This window comes from Macrosteles quadrilineatus, unplaced genomic scaffold (genome assembly GCF_028750875.1).
Source record: "Macrosteles quadrilineatus isolate MER2022 unplaced genomic scaffold, UCM_ALF_1.0 Scaffold_3__2_contigs__length_128488019, whole genome shotgun sequence".
NCBI lineage: Eukaryota > Metazoa > Arthropoda > Insecta > Hemiptera > Cicadellidae > Macrosteles > Macrosteles quadrilineatus.
In genome coordinates, this window is record NW_026542596.1 from 123,036,938 (window position 1) to 123,058,966 (window position 22,029).

At 36.4% G+C, this 22,029-nt stretch overlaps 1 protein-coding gene across 2 annotated transcripts in view; it reads right to left on the minus strand.

The window, feature by feature from the left end:
• Positions 1 to 6,095: 6,095 nt before the first annotated feature.
• Positions 6,096 to 22,029, minus strand: part of LOC128990683 (monocarboxylate transporter 12-B-like) — a 46,518-nt gene continuing 30,584 nt past the window's right edge. For both annotated transcript variants that reach the window (XM_054413195.1, XM_054413194.1), the window contains exons 7-10: positions 21,676 to 21,826; positions 16,167 to 16,477; positions 14,820 to 15,011; positions 6,096 to 8,006 (exon numbers count right to left, since the gene is read on the minus strand). In XM_054413195.1, coding sequence (XP_054269170.1) covers positions 7,849 to 8,006; positions 14,820 to 15,011; positions 16,167 to 16,477; positions 21,676 to 21,826 — 812 coding nt within the window. In that variant the 3' untranslated portion in view covers positions 6,096 to 7,848. The remainder of the gene's footprint in view (positions 8,007 to 14,819; positions 15,012 to 16,166; positions 16,478 to 21,675; positions 21,827 to 22,029) is intronic.

Sequence of the window (22,029 nt, forward strand, 5' to 3'; positions counted from 1 at the left end):
AAACACAAAATCAAAATATTAAAAAACCCAAGGCCATCAAAATTCCAAAAGGAGTTTGCTCTACTTTCAAGGGCACTATATCTCCCCCAAACAAATCAACTAAACCAAAGAACACAGGGAAACCCCCGACCACCGCCAAGCTTCTTAAGCCGGGAGAGACCATTGAAGACTTCTTTTGGAAAAATATAGACCTATATAAAAAGAATATTCTGTCACACACCAAGCGACTAAACATGACCGAGATGGACTGCCTCTCTTCTCAAGGAGAACAGAAACATGAGCAGCTGCAAGAACCCAATTCAAGTCAACAATCTAATAACTCTACAGTGCCCCATACTATAACCCCTTTTTTAGAAACAAACAGCCTGAAAAAAGCAAAAGAAAAATCTGCAAATCTCCAAATAATTCTTGTGTAGCAATAATGCACCAAAATATTAGAGGACTTGCTACAAAGACGAACAGACTACACCATATTCTCAATGACACAAAACCAAGCATTCTAGTCTTGACTGAACACGGACTGAAAAAAACAGAGCTAGAAGCTACAAAAATTCCCGGCTACTCTTTAATTACCCACTTTAGTAGAGAAGAACATAAACTTGGAGGTGTTGCAATATATTCCAAGGAATCCCTTGCTGATACAGTATCAGCTATTAACATATCAAACACATGCCAGGAGTTAATTTTCGAAGCAGCAATGATTCGCATGCAGACAACAAAGAAAAAGGATATCTACATTCTGGGAATCTATAGACCACCAATCGAAAATGCAAGAATTGCCCTTGACCTCCTATCAGACACGCTAGAACTACAAGAAGTACACAAGAAAAACCTAATACTTATCGGTGACATAAATATCGACAGGCTCACCCAAGATTCCAAAAACACCATGCTGGAAGAAGAGTTAACCACACAAAACATCTGGAGATTTCCTCTAGAGGCCACCAGAATAACCCATGACACAGCCACTTCAATAGACTGTATATGCTCAAACATACCATGTGCGTATATTACTGGACAAGTTGTGCATACTGGTCTATCTGACCACACTGCGCAGCTGTGCCTGCTGAAAACACACCAAGAAGACACTTCCCAAAGATTTGTAATGAAAAGAAGCCTAAACAACACAAACCTAAACAATCTGAAGGCCCACCTCCATCTACAAAATTGGGAACATGTTTACTCTTCACCCAATCTTGAAACCTCCTACAACAAATTTCATAATATTCTTCAAACAGCACTGGATTATACATGCCCATTAAAGAAAACTAAAATTATTAAAAACAAAAAAACATATGAAGTACTACGATCCTGAAGCAAAATACCTTAAAGAGAACTTTTTGAAAGCTCTGCAAAAGTTTGTGTTAACGAACAGAAATGAAGACAAATTAGAAATGATTAATAGAAAAAGGATATACGACATGAAACTAAGAAACCTAAAAATGTCCTCAACAGCTAGCTTCATAGAACAAGCTGACAACAAACCAAAAGCACTATGGCAAGTTATAAACAAGGAAAGGAAAGGAAAATGTGAAGAGAAAACCCTTGCAGAATTAGAAATAAATGGCAAACTCACAAACAACACAAAAGAAATGGCCGAACACTTCAACACATTCTTCTCAAATATAGCAGAAAATACCCTTGACCAAAACAGAGCAATCGTTATAGACCCTGAAACAGTGCTGAGTGGAGAGGAACCAGTCTGCCCAATACACCTTACCCTAACTTCAACATCCTATAAAGAAGTTAAAACGATAATAAACTCCCTAAAAGCCAAAACATCAAGTGGAATAGATGAGTTTTCCTCTAAGATGATAAAGCACTGCTCTCAAGAACTCATCTCTCCTCTGGTTTATCTTATAAATAAATCATTTAAAGAAGGCAAATTCCCATCCGCCATAAAAGTCAGTAAAATATACCCCAAACATAAAAAAGGACCAACTGAAAATGCTCAAAACTACAGGCCCATTTCTCTCATCTCCAGTTTCTCTAAAATCATAGAAAAAATTGCTCTGGCTAGATTAATGGCACATCTTAATCATAACAAACTCTTAACTGACAACCAACATGGCTTTCGGAAGAATAAATCTACATCCTCAGCTATAACAGCACTAATTGAGTACGTCCTAGACCAGATAGAAAACGAACAATACATTTCCGCCATCTTCCTTGATTACAGTAAGGCTTTTGACTGCCTGGGCCACGACCTGATATGCAAGAAACTTGAAAGACTCGGTATAAGAAACTCTGCGCTAGAATGGTTCAAAAGCTACCTAACGGGACGTTCACAAGTCGTGGAACTGAAAAACTCATCAAATGAAGTCACAGAAAGTTTCAAATCTTCAAAAAGCAAGCTGACGAGAGGAGTTTCACAAGGCTCTGTATTAGGCCCGATTCTATTCATCTTATTGACTAATGACTTCCCCAAACAAATTGAGAGTGAAAATGCTGTTGCAATCATGTATGCAGATGACACAACCATTTTGATCAAGGACAACACAGCCCAAAGCCTTTACCTTAATTCAAAATCGATCTTAAATAAAGCTATCCTCTACTCAAAGAACAATGACTTAGCAATAAACCCCACAAAAACTACAACTCTGAATTTCAGTAAGAAAAAAGACATAGTCCCTCAATTAGAGGATGTAACAATAGAAAACTACACAAAATTTCTCGGTGTTATCCTTGATAACAAACTAACATGGAAAGAGCACATCAACCACCTAAGCAAAAAAATCAGTACTGGAATATATGTCGTCAGAAGGATAAACTACACAGGCGGACTCTCTGTGGCCAAAACAGCTTACTTCGCACTGGTAGAGTCGCATCTTAGATATGGCTTGACAGTGTGGGGAGGAACTTCAACAAAAAATATGAATCGAATTCTTGTCCTTCAAAAGAAAGCCATAAGAGCCCTCGCCAACCTTGTACCACCACAGACTTGCAGACTAGCATTCGTAAACCTAGGAATCCTCACAGTGGTGTCTCTCTACATACTTGAAACCATTAAGTATGTGAATGAAATAAACCCCCCAAGAAACCAAGACCTGCACCACTACAACACCCGTCATGGCTCCAAATTTGCACTACCAGTTCACCGAACAACTCTTTGGGAGAAAAAACCTTCCTACACCGGCTGCAAGCTGAGGAACCATCTACCTGACTACCTGAGAGACCTGACTGGCAACAAGCTACACCAGGAGCTGAAGAAGTGGCTAATCGCAAGACCCTTCTACTCAATAAAGGAATTTTATGAAAATTAACATGTACAATTCACTATTGTATTGACACTATTGTAATTCTTGACGAATTAACAATAAAGAATATTGTATTGTATTGTATTGTATTGTGTCTATTTGCAGTATCCAATGCCAATGGTATGCCTGGTTCACGTCAATGGAATGTCTACTTGCAGTATCCAAACTCAATTGTATGTAGGCCTAGATTTGGTTCACATAAATGGAATGGCTATTTGGATTATGGTGCATCAGCCTTATTCCGCCGACCATAATTATTGGTATTTCATTTTGTAGTAAATTATACTCAATGATATTAATCCGATTTTTCTTCCCTTTTTCTCTGTACGGTATTTGTAATATGCTATTTGGGTGATTCGTTGACTAACATATGTTGCGACTCTTGTTTACCTTTTTATTGTTATCTTGCAAATAATGTCATGGCAACCAATTAACCCATAAGGCCCATGTTAAATTTCCAAAAGTTTGAATTCACGTAGAGAAAAGCCCTGTGGTCCGATTTGTACCATTTCAGATTTATACCTTCCCATGGTCGGTTACTATGGTTGTGCTAAATTTGGTGCAGATCGCTTCAGCCGTTCAGGAGGAGTATTTGTAAAACAAAAGCAGGAGTGTAGTATAAGAGCTTCGCTCGCTTCGCTTCGCTCCGCTCAAATAACTTAAAATATCTTGCCAAATAGCTTATTTTAAAATCTTGACTAATGTAAAGAAAGCTAATTTTAAAAGCATAAAAAAGGAACATATCACTTCTCAATTTTATAAATTTTGGTAAAGTTTTATTTATTTATATCTAAAACATTAGGTATAAAACACACAAATTAACTGAATGGTGAATACGATTACATTAACCTAAAGTAACAATGAGCGCAAATAATTACACATTTGTGCTAATACAACAAGACAAATAACTGTAAATAAATTCTCTTTTTTTAAATGGATATATTGTTAGACAATTGTTTTGGATGATTAAATTTAAAACTAACACATCATTATCACTTATCATTCTAGAAATAAGTACGCGATAAAATATGCAATTGCTTTAGAGTATCTTAATCCAAACCAATTGTTATCAGAACTTTTTCAAAAGCAAACAGTTTTTAGTGGGATACTGGGAATATTGCTATGTTAACAAAATTGTATTTCACTAGTAACAACAAATTAGGTCCAAGAACCATTTCCAAGGCCAAGGCCATGGACACACTAAAAATAAACACAGTTGGCTCACCAATTGTACAGCATTGTCTCCATCAAGAGCCATTTCATTTGTGAATTAAGTGTACTTTATATAGTACCGTATTTCTGTGTGTATTTGTCGATTAGAGGCTGAATCTTGGACAATATTTTTTTCGTTTTACCTCTTAAGATCTCTTCTTTTATTTAAGAACAAGAAGACCAAATTCTAACAACATTTAACTTCTGAATGCGTTTTGATTGACCAGAACATTTAGAAGCGGTTTTTAGATTAAGATAACTCTACTGCATTAACGATTGTTATGAAATCGGTTACAGTTTACAGTGCTATATTAGTTAACGGATGATTTAAAATATAAACTATGAACGAGTAATCAAAAATATATACTTGCTTGCTTAGGGTTACAGTTTACAATGCTATACTAGTTAACAAATGATTTGAAATATAAACTCTGAATGAATAATACAAAATATATACTTGCTTGCTTAGTAATAACTAAGGCCTACAGTACACATTTACAATTACAAACAAAATATTCTTTGTGAGGATGATTTAAAAACATCCAGACATTTTATGATGTATAAAATGGATAAGTATAAAATTACAAATAATTGATCAATTGTGAAAGAGTATTTTGAGCATTTAGTTTGAGCATCAAACATTACTTAACCAGTGACGTAGCCAGAGGGGGGGGGGGGGGGTCCTGGGGGTCCGGACCCCCCCTTCCGGTCTTAAATATAATATTTTTTTGTTAAATTAAATGTAAAATTATATAATCATACTGTATTGACGTTGGGGTTGATAATTTTCAATGCCAAGAGAGCTAAAAAAGACCGTTTTAGGACCTATATTTTTCCCGGACCCCCCATTTACCTGGGGGGTATGGAATACTCCCCAGACCCTCCGGTCGGTCGACCCCCCCTATTTTGAAATCCTGGCTACGTCACTGTAACATCAACTTTTAGTTTCGCTGAACTGAATAAGAATGCAGAGTGGGTGTACAATTGTTTGGAATAATCTGTGTAGTTTTGTTGCTGACCCAGATCAGCAGAGTGGGTGTACAATGGTTTGGGATGATCTGTGTAGTTTTGTTGCTGACCCAGATCAGCTGAGTGGGTGTACAATGGTTTGGGATGATCTGTGTAGTTTTGTTGCTGACCCAGATAAGCAGAGTGGGTGTACAATGGTTTGGGATGATCTGTGTAGTTTTGTTGCTGACCCAGATCAGCAGAGTGGGTGTACAATGGTTTGGGATGATCTGTGTAGTTTTGTTGCTGACCCAGATCAGCAGAGTGGGTGTACAATGGTTTGGGATGATCTGTGTAGTTTTGTTGCTGACCCAGATCAGCAGAGTGGGTGTACAATGGTTTGGGATGATCTGTGTAGTTTTGTTGCTGACCCAGATCAGCAGAGTGGGTGTACAATGGTTTGGGATGATCTGTGTGGTTTTGTTGCTGACCCAGATCAGCAGAGTGGGTGTACAATGGTTTGGGATGATCTGTGTGGTTTTGTTGCTGACCCAGATCAGCAGAGTGGGTGTACAATGGTTTGGGATGATCTGTGTAGTTTAGTTTTGTTGCTGACCCAGATCAGCAGAGTGGGTGTACAATGGTTTGGGATGATCTGTGTAGTTTAGTTTTGTTGCTGACCCAGATCAGCAGAGTGGGTGTACAATGGTTTGGGATGATCTGTGTAGTTTTGTTGCTGACCCAGATCAGCAGAGTGGGTGTACAATGGTTTGGGATGATCTGTGTAGTTTTGTTGCTGACCCAGATCAGCAGAGTGGGTGTACAATGGTTTGGGATGATCTGTGTGGTTTTGTTGCTGACCCAGATCAGCTGAGTGGGTGTACAATGGTTTGGGATGATCTGTGTAGTTTTGTTGCCGACCCAGATCAGCAGAGTGGGTGTACAATGGTTTGGGATGATCTGTGTGGTTTTGTTTTGCTGACCCAGATCAGCAGAGTGGCTGTACAATGGTTTGAGATGATCTGTGTAGTTTTGTTGCTGACCCAGATCAGCAGAGTGGGTGTACAATGGTTTGGGATGATCTGTGTAGTTTTGTTGCTGACCCAGATCAGCAGAGTGGGTGTACAATGGTTTGGGATGATCTGTGTGGTTTTGTTGCTGACCCAGATCAGCTGAGTGGGTGTACAATGGTTTGGGATGATCTGTGTAGTTTTGTTGCCGACCCAGATCAGCAGAGTGGGTGTACAATGGTTTGGGATGATCTGTGTGGTTTTGTTTTGCTGACCCAGATCAGCAGAGTGGCTGTACAATGGTTTGAGATGATCTGTGTAGTTTTGTTGCTGACCCAGATCAGCAGAGTGGGTGTACAATGGTTTGGGATGATCTGTGTGGTTTGTTGCTGACCCAGATCAGCAGAGTGGCTGTACAATGGTTTGGGATGATCTGTGTAGTTTTGTTACTGACCCAGATCAGCAGAGTGGGTGTACAACGGTTTGGGATGATCTGTGTAGTTTTGTTGCTGACCCAGATCAGCAGAGGGGTGTACAATGGTTTCGGACGATCTGTGTAGTGTTGTTGCTGACCCATATCAGCAGAGTGGGTGTACAATGGTTTGGGATGATCTGTGTAGTTTTGTTGCTGACCCAGATCACCTTTTTTTTGACCAGGATAATTTAAAAGAAGCCGACAATCGTGGACAGCTAGGCACAGTTTCGAACCATCAAATGCTACTTAAGTATCTCAGGATCGAATTGGCAACCTTTTGTTGCTAGGCAAGCTCTATAACCACTTGATTATCCAGTACTTCCTAAGTAAGTATTCCAATTATCAAAAGCATTAAGTCTTATTTAATTTTTTGATAAATTGGTTGAAGTTTTAGGTAAAAAAATAGCTGATATGGTTAAAATCACAAAAGACATTAACCTGAACTCAACAACTATAAACTCTCTGAAATAAAAAAAATCTTGTTATAACTACATTTTACATTTTTAATACATCTCGCAGACAAGTTAAACTGACGTTTGATTGTATTTTTATGAACATTGGTGGAAGATGTAAGATTTTTAGTAAACCCATAAGAGATATTGAACAACTCAGCTCCAGAAACAATTGGTTTTAGGATATAAAAAGTTCTAAGTAATATAAGGCTGTTTAGTTGCCATTGAAAAATGTATGTCCAGGTCTCTTTACTTTGACCTAAACTATCACAAGAACTGTGATTTACTCCAATTCAAACCTTTACTTTCAAACCCTTATTCAAGGAACTATCTTAAACCACAATTTTATCTATTCTAATACTTTCCATAAGCATAGGACGTGTCCAGCTTATGCTGATACTCCAGTGTACATAAAGAGTACTTAATGAGTATCTGCAATTCAGTTAAGCACATTTTTGCATAGAAATTAATATTCTCATAATAATTAATATGGACTATCTTTCCATGTCGGCGACATCCTTGAATGTGTTCTTCTTGTTCTTGGACCTCATGTACACAAACTCTACAGTCCACAGAAGTATAGTCAGTGCTGTGAGACTGTTCATGATGTGGATGCACAGAGTGTAGTTTCCAGTCTTGTCTCTCACATAACCTGGCATGATAAATCAAGGTTAAAATTTATTAAAAAAAAAAAAAATAATGCTAACATATCGTAGAATACTACCGCTGCAAACCTGCTGACTAAGTACGTTTATATTTGCCTGATCGGATTTCTATTGAAGTATTCCTTCTAATATTTTATATTTATTTCCCATTTTAATAACATTAGGTTTAGTGAGTACTTGGTTTTGCTGCTACAAGGAATGTTATAAATTGTGTTTTTTTAATTCAAGAATGTAAATTGCTTGGTATGAAATAAAAAAGATTTACCAAATTTGATCAAAATATATCCATAAACAAGCAAACTACAACAGTTTACTTATTCTACATAAGATTAACATGACAATTTTAAATTTATAGTTTTTTTTTCTGTAACCATTAGACATACAACTAAGTTTTAATGTCCCTTACTAATTTTTTTTAGTTCTACAATATGGATTGAAAAGAAAATGTATATGAATTTGACCATATGTATGTATGAATTTGAATGGATGGTGTTTTTGCCCTTGGGAACAACAAAACGAAAAAGTAAGTGATTCCAGGTAAGGACTTACCAGAAAACATACAGTAATAGCTTATTCTCTGTAGGCTATAGGAAATTCGCTAGAAGATCTCAAAAGAAAATTAGGCCTATACAGGGGTGCCCAGAGGGGGGTACTGTGGCGCGTTTGCGCCACAGGAATTTTTGGGGGGGACTATTTTTAAGGGATTTTGGGGGGGATATTTAATTTTTGCTAGCTGTCATAATGGCTGTATAATTTTGTACAAGCAGTCCGAAAAAGTGTTTCTCACTATCAACACCAACATTTTGCCGTTTGTAATTAAGATTGCTTCTAAGAATGGTAAAGCACCTTGTCAGACAACCCTTAACATACCAGTGTAGAATTTTACATGCTACATATGTTTTGTTGGTTCTTTAACTCCACCATAGTCAGGATTTACAAAAGATCCCCTTCTGGAGGTGTCGTCAGTATACGTTACAAACATTTAACACAAAACACGAAACGATTACAGATAGGCTTATCAATTCACGCGCGTACCTTGCCGTCGGCAAGACTGGAAGTAAACTGAATCGGGTTCAGGTTATGACGGACCGACGTGGTCTCTGAATTGTCGATTGTCGTCTGCGTTTTCAACAGCTGATATTGGACTATTGTTATAGTGACTGAGAAGAGTATTGAAAATATAATGGCTTTCACAATTAATTGAGTGTTTTCACTCAAAAATGTTGTGCTGTCCCCAATTTTATGTATTCATATATTTCAAACTCCTCAAAGTATTTAAAAATTTCCTTTCGTGCAGTACTATAGAATTTCGAGACCATCATTTATATCCAGCATATAAATTGGTTATTATTGTCAATAGTTTTGAATGGAAAACTCAATTATGAATCCCGTTATATTTTGAACATACTCCGTCACTACAATTAGTCCAATATCAGCTTTTGATAACGCAGACGACAATCCAGAGACCACGTCTTTCCGTCATAACCTGATTCAGTTTACTTCCAGTCCTTCCCGCGGCAATATAAACGCGTGGATTGATAGGCCTATCTGTTATCGTTTCGTGTTTTGTGTACAAACGGATTGTCTGACAAAATACGTTCCTACCATTTTAGTCATAAAAGGCAATCCTGGGGCTATCAAAATGAATTATAAGATTACTTCGTCACAAAAACCTTTTGTTCTGGTAACATGGTATTTTGCCCGGCGATTTTTGTAGAAGGCAGCCTGGAAGTGGCGAGCAACAAGTCTGACTTATTTCGTGACTCTGCCTATAATTTTGAAACAATTAAGATACTTTTTGCCAAAGTATTATTAATACACTTAAAGCTGTTTGAATTCTTAATACCCTCTAAACATTAAATCCACCTAATATATTGTACAGTTACAGTACTGTGTTGGAGTAGAGTAATTCACCGAGTATAGGCCTATTGTTGAACGTGTTGAAGACGTTGTCTATAGCAATACTGAGCACGTGTTGGCTGACAATACTAATTCGGAATTTTGTAAATTGAAAAACTTCTAATTCAACCATTACTTAGATATGTATTGTTAAATGACATTTCCTATTAAACATTTAATTTTGATTCTCAATCAGCAAGTTTGTTTTTTGTACCTCAAGTTTACTAAATACTTTAAATACTCGTTTTATGAGGTAAAGGGAAATTGTCAGATAAATTGGTGGGGGGAGGGTAGGTTTAAATAGACGACAACATAAATTGGGGGGACTACTCCTTTGGCTTGGGGGGGGGGGGGGATTGCGCCTCTGGGTTTAGGGGGGATGGGCACCTCTGGGCCTATAATGTGATATTAAGATGGTTACATTACTTAAGTGTGGCATGATCTTAAATGCATTGATTATGCTAAATGCATTGGTTTACAAATCCCACCCTCTCATTACAGTACTACAGCAAAAGAGAACAAGTTAAAACTTAAGTTACTTAAGTTTAGGGGTGTGCGAATATTCAAAATTTCGATTCGATATTTACTATTCGAATAGTTTTACTATTCGATTCGATTCGTTCTATCTGCGAGTATTCGATTTTTTGAATAATTCGAAGGTGGTCGAATAGTTCGGACCTTTTCGAATACTTCGCATCTGGTCACATAATTAGTTGGAGCTTTGGAAAACATAAAACAAATCAAGTTGGCCAAAAAAGTGTTTCAAGTAATAAATAATAAATTACCATCGGGCTAAAATACGAATAGTAATCAGTTTCTATCGACTATCGCGTGACAACGTTTCATTTTCAACTATTGTGTAATCGTGTCGTGAGTTTCCGATGAAATAATGTCCTCCGCCATTAGCCAAATAAACAAGGTCGGTAAAATAGTTCCGTTCTAACTTGGTTTGAAAATAAATAAAAACTATTAAGCTGCTTCAGATTAAATAAAAATGCAATACAATATTTAATTAAAACTCACTTAGATATTTTATTTTATTATTTTCCAACATTATTAAACTTATTATGTGCTGTAAAACACTACATTAACATTCATCCGCCTTCATTGTTCTTGGCGATGGCGATCGGGTTCAAGTTACGTTTTGTTCTGGGATCACGGTAGACCTACATAAATCTAGCATACGACGTTGATGTGTCTATTTCGAGTGAAGTAAAACTGAAAAAGTGATGGCGAATAAGATACCGGAACAAATTATACTGAGTTCTCTTATACATGGTACCAAAACGCGCACCGTCACCTTTATAAACTTGAAATATGAAATATACAAATTTTGTCTGCTAGATAGATTTGCCGTGATCCCAGAGTAAAACGTAATTCGCACTTGCTATGGAAGTCTACTTCTATTCTTCTACTTCTCTAGTTAGTTCTTTCTTTTTTCTATTGCATTAGCGCAAGCTGTGTTAAAAGACAAGAAGTTTTGAGGTTGGAGTTTAGAGACAGTTTGTTTAGCAGCACGTCTGCGCTAAGTATTTCAGCTAAACTTAGTAACAATTTTTGTATATTTTGACAACAGTTGCTTTTATACTGTTGGATATTGCCTAAAAGTTGTAGGCCTAGGCTTCATTTAAGTTTGGTTGAATGACACAAGATGGATTCAGATGAAGAAGCCGATTTAGGCCTAAATGTGTTTTCAACATCATCACAAGAATTCAAAAATAAGTAAAGGAGTTTAATTTGGGAGTTTTTTCGTCAAAAAGGACTCTGTTGCAGAATGCAACACGTGTAAAAAGTCCTTAAAAGTAGGTTAAAAGTTAATAATTATACATTTATGTAACTTGATAAACTCATTCTAAAAATGCCTAAGTTTAAGTTAGCCTACATTTAGGCTAAAGGGGGCTTTATTATTTCAATCGAAGATTTAAACTAGGTATTGTAAATGGTTAAAAATAGGGCCTAGGTTCTTGTACCTTCAAACCTAGTTGTCCAGTAGCCTAAGCCATGAGCGTCATGAGATTAGGCTATGTTAAGTTATGACAACAAGTTTTATTTTAGGCATACCTTTTTAAAGTTTATGTTCTAAAACATATACTTAGGGCTGACAGTAAGTTGTAGGCCTAAATCCCTACTTAGTAAAAGAAAACAATGTGCGTTTTTATGTGGTTATAATGATTATCACTACCCAATTGGTTGAATGTGTCTTACAAAATTTGTTATTGGTAGTGCTTTATAATTTTGACTAATAAAGCTTGGTTCAGGTTTGTACCTTTACTTATTATCTAAGTTCAGTTACCTATTGAATTAAACTAGGCCTAAATTAAATAAACAAAAGCACAGAAAACATACTACTATAACCCAGAATGCCAACCGCATGGTAAAAAGCATTAAGTGTTTTGAGAGAGCTTTGCCTGTCAATCGTAGGCAGCGCCACCAGCGTTGCCATGTACTCCGCATAGCAACGCTGGTGGCGCTGCCTACTAGGGGTCTGCGGTACAAAAAATTTAAGGTCGGTACGGTTCGGTACGGTACAATATTTTGTACCTCGGTTCTCGGTACAAAATCGGTACGGTACGCGGCTACCCGTATTTTTGTGGTTTTCTTCTCAGAACTGTATCCAAACCATTATTTTTAACTTTAATACATAGACATTACTATGAAAATGGATAGTATCCTACATTCATGGTTTTCTAACAACAATTACTGTACCACATATTATTAAAACAAAACCTTTTACTACTACGAGGATTGTGTCAAGAAAAATCACAGTTGAGATAAAGGCTTTACCTATTTTACTCTGAGATACTTTGAATAGCCATGATAAAGTAGTTTAAAAATAGGATGAGAGTTTTTATGAATAAACATGTTTGAAACATTTATTGACAAGATAATTTCACAAAACTGATAAATTATTTCCAACCAACACAATGTCTAGTTGTTTTTTTTTTTTTATTTTAAAAACATATGACAAAATTATAGTTGAAGCAGCTCAATGTCAAGTCACGCACGCTTGTGCAATAGTTTGTTTACATGCTTTCTCCAGACCACGGGGGTGGGGAGGGTCTGATAAGCCGTCTATTGTTCACCCCCAAGAAGGTCCGACCCTCATTAGTGCCGCTCGGCTGCACTTAGTGGGGAACCCAATACCACAAATCAATCTTTTAAATGAATACAAATATTTGGTAATAATTGTTTTATTAATATTCACCTTGAAATTTCAATAAATTTGGTGTAAAATTTGACAAAAATCAGCCATTTGGACAGATTATTAATACAATACCAAATACCAATAAAGTAGTACCGTACATTCATTGGTAATTAAATAATAGGTAAAAATTTACCGATTTTCGTCAAGTTTTACCCCCTGTTGTGCGCTATGTCACAAAAGCTGATAACGACATGGGTGATTAGTAACCATGGCAACTTGTTGAATGCGTGATGAAGGGAAACCCAAGAAATAGAAGAACAAAGAGAAAGAATGACGTTGTTATCTTTATACCCTTTTTACAATTTCCGTTATTGTTATCTTTATGTAAGATTTTATGATTTTGTTTTATAGGTTTATAAAATATTCTTTTTAACTACGGGAATATCAATTTATAATTTATCAACGTTCTTCTCTTCTGAAACAGCAATACCGGATGCATAATAAAGGTCAATGGCCTAAAATATCACGATTGTGCAATATTGTATTTTTATGTTGAAATTAAAATTACGACAAAAGTTTGTATATATCCATGGTCGTCAATAGAAAGATAAAATATCCATAGCAAATATTTAATTTATAAAATAAGATTGTAGATTTGTTACAAGTTTAATATGTAGCCATAAACAGTTTTATGGCAGTAGGCAATGGCCAGCGGCAAATTCAATATTCACGAAAATACTGATTAAGTTAGAGATAACATTTAACAGTCATCATAAAACTATTATTTTTATGATAAAACAGAATTGGGGAAAGTCGTAAAGAAATAAAAGTGATAAAACTCACCAGTTCTTGGAAGTACTTCAATACAACAATTATTGTCGTGATAAAATGTTAATGGATTTGGGACTGCTTATGGGTTTTTTATTGCATCATCACGCTAGTAATAAATTATGAAGATCGTAAATAAACATCTAATAAGACTTTTATGTGCTCGGAACCAACTGCCGTTGACTACGATAGTAAACTGAAAGTAATTTATTATTATAATAGGCTGTACCGAACCGAATTTGTACCGTGTAAAATGCTGTACCGAACCGATGACGGTAATTAAGCTTGTACCGTACCGTACCGACTTTTTCGGTGCACCGCAGACCCCTACTGCCTACCAATTGACAGGCAAAGCTCTCTCAAAACACTTAATGCTTTTTACCACGCGGTTGGCATTCTGGATTATAGTTATATGTTTTCTGTGACAAAAGATACATTTACAATCTACACTTAACTTAATCTGAAAAAATATACCAACAGTTTTAGTAATAAGTTATTGAGAGTTGACTTGACATTGATTTTAAGTTTTCATTATTTGAAGGTTAGTATTCGGTTAAAAAATGTTCATTATTCGAATACTATTCGAGGGAAAGTATTCGATTCGAAAACATTCTAATTCGATTCGAATTTATCTCTATTCAATTCGTATTCAATTTTAAAAAAAGTAGTATTCGCACACCCCTACTTAAGTTAAGTTAAAACTTTACGAAAATAATATGTAGCCTATAGGACAAATGATTATTTTAGTTTGTAGGAGTTGTACTTTTATTAATTTATTAAAGAGGCATTCAATTGAAAATGTGGTAAATATTTAATTGTTTTGGACCGTTTTCCATTAAAATTAAGTGTGATTCGTCCATTTGAAAACTCCACTAGCGCAAACACTAAGGAAGATCAGTACAAACAATAATATCTCTGTTGGAGTTACCTATGACAGGTCCCAGCATCATGAGGAACAGTCCGTGCATGACGTTTTGTAGCCCCTGAGCTGAGGGTAGCTTGTCTAGAGGGACGTAGTTGGGGATGACCAGTGGCATGAACACTGACCTCACCCCCTTAGATGCTCCAAACAGTGCAACCACTACACACACTCTGTACAACTCTGAAGTCAGCGTCAAACCTGAAATCCGACATCAATTCTATTGATTTGACTTTTTCAGAATCCTGCAACATTGGGTATAGAACCTCTCCTTCGATGTTTTATGAGTCTTCATCACCCGCGGGCTAGTTGCATTTTGGGGGTATGGCATTGGAAGGGATAGTTGTGTTGGCGCGGTCGTTACGCACACAATTCTGAAAACATCATCAACACCCGACCAACTAGATGCGACTCCACACCAACGCATTGTGCAGTAGCAAACTTCTCTAGAAGAACTAGGCATAATGACTGTATATAGCTATTATATCTATCAATGTATATTATATGCTGTCCAAAATTCAAATAATGTCTCACTGGTAGGGGATTCTCGTCAATACTGTACCAGAAACAGAAATAACTATGCAACACCTTCACATAGATTAAGATTTTTTTTTTTAAATAATGTATATGGGTATAAAATGTTACAATGCTCTTCCAACAAAACTAAAGGACTATACAAGGACTACAAAATTTAAAAATAATCTAAAAATGTACTTTTTAACCAATCCCAAAGAATGAATATTTCCTCCTACATAATATATTAGAATAAGAACTTTTTCAACAGTGATTATATCTTGTACTTTTTTAGGATTAAGCATTATGATTTTGATCCAATGTAATGACGCCATTCGTGCACATGATTGCAAAGTATGAATAAAGTTGATTTCATTTCATTACCTCTAGGACCCTAACCCAAATATATCGATTATCATAGCCCTTCCTACTCAGATATTTTTCACCTTGAGAGTGGCTCTACTTTTACAAAACAAAAATTGTTTTAACTCACTAGGATCGTCATTGAGATATACCCCCAGAAACCGAGAATCTACTGTAGGTAGTTGACAAATTCTATTGGGTTAAGTTAAGTTTAGATCCCACCTTTTTTTGTCCGGTCAATCACGGACAGGCATTCAAACTGCTTGCGGGACAAAAATAAGTATGTTTTTTTTTTAGATTTCATGAAACGTATGACTTGGTATTTGAGAACGATGGCGTGTAATATGGGTGTGTGTTTGTCCTCGTACCTGACTAGTCCTGGATATTACCAGAAAATAATGAAAGATGAGTGAAGCCCACACCAATGAATAATACCTCCCCTGAAGCATGTAATTTAAATGTAAGTTTATATCTACTCACAAAACCTGCTGCAGATGAGTCCAATAAGGCTCAGCAAGTAGGCAATCCGTGCCGAGAGTCCAACCTTACTCAAGATGAACGGAGTGATGAACCTGGACAATAAGTCAGCAGCGCCCACCACAGACTGAAGCTGGGCCGTGGTGTTGATGTCGTAGTCAAAGTCTCTCAGGATGAAAGGCAGTAGTAGCGAGAAGCTCATGTCAGACGCTAGAGCTACAGACATACCCACACACATGGACAGGAACGCAGGATCACGCAATAGGTCCAGGTCTAGCTGCCGGGCCACAAACTGGTACCAACGCTCTCCTTCACTACAAAAATCGAGAACAAACTTTCTCAGTTATTTTCATTTTAAATCTTATTTGTGCCATCTATATTTATAAAAGGCAAAGCCCTCACTGACTCACTCATCACTAATCCTCCCACTTCCCATTTACATAGGAGGCTGAAATTCGGTACACCGATTCTTTGGGCATTAAATAGGAAACCTAAGTAGTTTTTATTCTGATCAGGCTTTTGGGCTCTGCCCCAGTGGCTCTGGAGTTTCCCATGTTAACCTTATGAGTACTCATATTTAAATGGAATTAAAGAATCTTAACAGCTGTTTCAATTAAGCAAGTTCTATTCTACAGTATGATGTTCAATAGCATTAAAGTTACAAGGATTACCAACAGGGTGCAGCACTATTATTTTTTTTAATTAATGACAACAGCTAATTTGCAACCAAAAGGAGAGTGAGCGTAGCGAACAAACTTCAACCTGGAGGCGAATCAGTGTAGAAAACGAGCTAACCTGAAGGCAAGTGAGCGCAGCGAACGAGCTCCAACCTAAAGGTGAGTGAGCGTAGCGAACGAACTTCAACCAGGACGTGATTGAGCCATGCGAACGAGCTCATCTTGAAAACTAAGAAGTTAAACGGGGCAAAGCCCGCGAGTACAGCTAGTTACTACATAAATAACCTTTGAGGTCATGAAAAATGTTTTGCAGCCTTGTCTTAAATTTCTGTCTCCATTTCTGTTAACCAAATTTAGTCAGTATGATTTAAAATATTCAGTTTAGAGCAACTGTGTAGCTACAATAAAAATGAACTTTCAAGAAAAACGTTAGTTTGTAAAGTAGGCTAATAGCGATTTTGGTTGAAAACAACTAAATAAGGCCTCAAGGAAAGTAGTAAAGTATACACAGTTCTTCAATACATATACAAATTTAATCCAGTAAAACCCCAATCAACTGAACCATGTTCAACCAAAATCCAGGTTGTATAAAATCATTTATCATGTTGGAATGGCCTCTGGATCGTCTGAATTAACGTATAGTGGTTTATATTACCTTGTTACTATCCAAACAATCCTTTGTAGTGTGTTATGACTACAGCTCTTTCGTGTTTCGGATGGAGCACATTATCAGGTCTCAAGAATGTCAAGTAGTCATTAAATATTCCTCTTGGTGGAGTTTGTCAAAAGTTTAATAGTACATAAATAAAACAACACATAACACAAAAACACGATGTTTCGTTTTGTGTTTTTGTGTTATGTGTCGTGTTATTGGACAGTAACAAGGTAATATAAACCACTATACGTAAAATCATTATACAAAATTCAAATCAATTGGAAAATTGGCTAGGCAACGGGCATTGTCCGTCGATGTAGAAGATAGTTGGCTTAGTTTAGTCAATGGAATGTTAAGGCGAAAATACCCCCGCCGCAGCAAACCTGCAGACTAAGCGAATTTCCATTTGCCTGATTGGATTTTCAATTAAATCTATTTAAATAACATTATGTTTACAAGTAACTAGGTTTGCTACTACTGGGAGGGTAATACAGTGGGGTTTTAGTGGAATATCAATAGCTTAGTATAAAATAAGTTAATTTGCCAAGTTTGATCATAATATATCCGTAAACAAGCAAATTACAACAGTTTACTTATTCTCCATAAGAATAGCATAGTAATTTTAAATTTACGATTTTTGAATTTTTCCGTTACCAATAACCGTAAAAAACCCTTCAATTACTAAGTTATCATACACCTTCAACCAAAATTTCATCAAAACTGACAAAAATTACTCAAGTTATCGCGTTATACACATATAAAAATTTGAACGAATAGTGTTTTTGGCCTCTGGGGACATAAAAAAAAACTTAATCGGTCCCGTGCCCAGGTCTTACCATGAGACCTACGGTAACGTTTTTATTTGCTCGCTTTCTTGTCCGGTACAAATTTTTGCAATCAATTTTATACTAACTTCCCGATGAGCTAGAGACTTGAAACTTCAAATATAGCTCACAAATGGAAGACAATGCAATATTATATCATTTAATGTTCATATTTCCCTTGGGCTACGCCCCATGGGCTTGTTTTTATTAACTCGCTCTCTTGCAAATTTTGATACATCCCGATGAGCTAGAGACTTGAAACTTGAAACATAGCTCACAAATGGATGACAATGCAATATTATATCATTTAATTTTCATATTTCCCTTGGGCTACGTCCCATGGGCTTGATTTTATTAGCTCGCTTTCCTACAAATTTTGATATCAATTTTAAACGAAGTTCCCGATGAGCTAGAGACTTGAAATTTGAAACATAGCTCACAAATGGATGTCAATGTATATAGTTTAATTTTCATATTTCCCTTGGTCTACACCCCATGGGCTTGATTTTATTAGCTCGCTTTCCTACAAATTTTGATATCAATTTTAAACAAAGTTCCCGATGAGCTAGAGACTTGAAATTTGAAACAATGCAATATTATATCATTTAATTTTCATATTTCCCTTAAGCAGGAAACCCACTAGTCCGACACTCTACGACACCTTCCGTCAAGTCTCCGTCACCTTCCGACGCCTTCCGCAATTTTAAGGTATTAACCCATTGGTCCGACGGGCACCGGCAGTAAATACACCAGCCTCCGACGAGAAATACACCAGCCCTCCAACAGTGCCAGTTGCGATGGAACATGTGATCACATACTGTTCACAAACAGTTTAGGGAGACAAGTCGAGCAAATAATAAAAAAGTCCATAACATTTATGACGATCTCTGTTAGTATGAGAGATTACAATGGTCAAGGACCTTCCTAGACCAACCTTGATGATTCCTGTTACAATTACTTTACTACAGGGAAATCAGCAAAAGTACAATACAAAACATAAACAATAATACCCCTGCCGCAGCAAACCTGCCGACTAAGCGAATTTATATTTGTCTGAATTGATTTTCAATTAAATGTATTTAATTAACATAAGGTTTTATGAGCACCTAGGCTTGCTGCTACAGGGAGGGTAAACAAGTGTGTTTTTTAGTAAAATATTAATAACTTAGAATAAAATAAATGAATTTACCAAGTTTGATCAAAATATATCGATAAGAAAGCAAACTACATTATTTTACAATATTCTCCATAAGAATTTTGAACATTTTGATTTTTGGAATTTTGAAAATTTTTGACATGGGAATAAAAAAAAAAAAACAATTTTTGAATTTTCTCCGTAATTAATAATTTTACAAAATCATGACACACTTGTGATCACATGTTCCATATCTGTTCCACATCTTGTGATCACACACAAAGCTAGACATTGACTAAAATCAAGGCCTGGTGCACGCAGAGTGGAGAAATGACGGATCCAACATCCGACAAGAATGCCCCAGAGAGCAATGTTGTCGTGACGTGTCGGATCGGAAGGTGTCGTGTCTGACTAGTGGGTTACTGTCCATTTAAAATCATGCAAAGTAATTTTGTCGAAAGGTGTCGGAGCCTTTTTTTTTTACGCCAGTGGCATTTCACGAGAGTTACGAGAGATAAATGTTCACTGGATGTGCCAGGGATTGAACCCGTCCCTCCCGCACCAAAGTCCGAGACGCTAACCACTAGGCTAGCAACACAACCAAAAAGCCTTGACGGAAGGTGACGTGTCGGAGAGTGTCGGACCAGTGGGTTTCCTGCTTTAGGCTACACCCCATCGGCTTCCAAATTTTCCTTGTTTACATTTTGAAAGAATGTAAATATATCAATTAATTTAAGTCAGCTGTAAATGATTAAATTTGACAGTTCGGAGAGCAGAGGTTATGCTCAGGTTATGCTCCCAAAAGATTCTTTATACAAACAAACATTTCAAAATAAAGATAAACAATCTGATTGCAGATATAAAGGCGTTTGTTAATAATGTCAATTGTTATTTATTTAGTATTCTATAAAGTAAACAATAAATTTAATAGATTGATAATTTTATAGTTAGTAGGTAGGCCATACATTCAATCTAATACATAATTATATGAAAAGAAACTCAAATAAACCTTAGATTTCCCACATGCCTCTGACTTAATCTGATATAGATGCTTGAAATAGATTTAACATCCACACACATTAAAAACTAAAAAGTAGAAAAAAATGTATGAATAAAAAAACTTACAATAATATAACTTAAAACTAGTACATGGATTTTGATGGCTTAGTAAATGGATGGATTGTGAAATTGCAAGAAACAGTGTTTTAAGAGGAGACTATGAAAAATTGTTATTTTAATGCAAGTGATAAACAAAATGCTGTGAAATTCAGTGCAATTGGTGTATTGATGTAGATCGGATTCGAGGAATTCCTTCAAGGAGTAAGCACGTCTGTCTATCAGCCACTTGTGAAGCTGTGTTTTCAGCGGTTTTCCCTTCAGTGACTGTAGTGATGGTAGGCCCATGTGGACTTTGCGGCCAATGTAGGATGGTTTTCTAGCGTACTGGGTGGTATGATGTAGTGGCAGAATTAAGTTGTTTCCTCGCCTGGTGTTGTAAGTGTGAATATTTGTACTTTTTGGCAGATCAGACTCACTCACCAGAAGGATTACTGCTTTGATGTAGAGATTTACAACAGTCAGAATACCAAGAGATCTGAAAGCTTCCCTGCAGCTGCCTAAGGGTTGGAGGTTGGCGAGTATAAGTACGGCTTTTTTCTGCAGCTTCAATATTCTGTTAAGATTGCTTTCAGTAGTCCCGCCCCAGACAACAAGACCATATTGTATATGCGAGTCCATTAAAGCATGGTACGCTGTTTTTGCTGATAATAAATCACCAAACCATCTAATTCTTCTCACCACGTATACACCAGTGCTGAGCTTCTTACAAAGATCATCGATGTGATTGTTCCAGATAAGGCCAGCATCTAGTAGTGTAATTCCTAATAACTTGAAATTTTGTACAGTTTCCACGTCCAATCTGTTAGATGACTGTCAAATATTTTAAGAAATAGCTGTTGTGCATACAATCATCAATTTTAAGGTGACCGCAACTAAAATAAGATCAAGAAGACTGTTGTGGATCTTTTTGAACCAAAATAGCATTTACATTAACACCATTGTTTAAATGAAAAAAAAAATTAATAATTAAAAATAATTAATGGGTGAAACTGCCTCACCAATTTCTTTGTTGAGTGGAGTTTTACTGCATACAATTTCTTTGATGCGGATTACAAATTAATAGTAAAGATTCAGCAACAGCGTAAATCTATAAAATACTTACTCATTTTTCTTCTCCACTTTCTCTTCACGTTTCTCCTCTAGAAGATTTTCCTTTTGCTCAGTTGGAGCAGAGAAATCCTTCATCTCGATCTCCTTCACTTCTCCATTCCGTACAATATCTATCTCCACAAACGTCTGACTGTTTCTTCTTGCTTTCTAGCACAAACACAACCATCATCTAGTTAGTCTATACATGAAAATAAAATGTTTTATATGAAAGTAAAAAAGGTTGAGTAAATTTTGACAAAATTGGGATGGCAGAGTAAATGTAAATTGACATAATATATCTTGATGTTATTTTATATCTTTGCTGGTATATAAATAAACAACATTCACAACCACAATCAAAGTAACA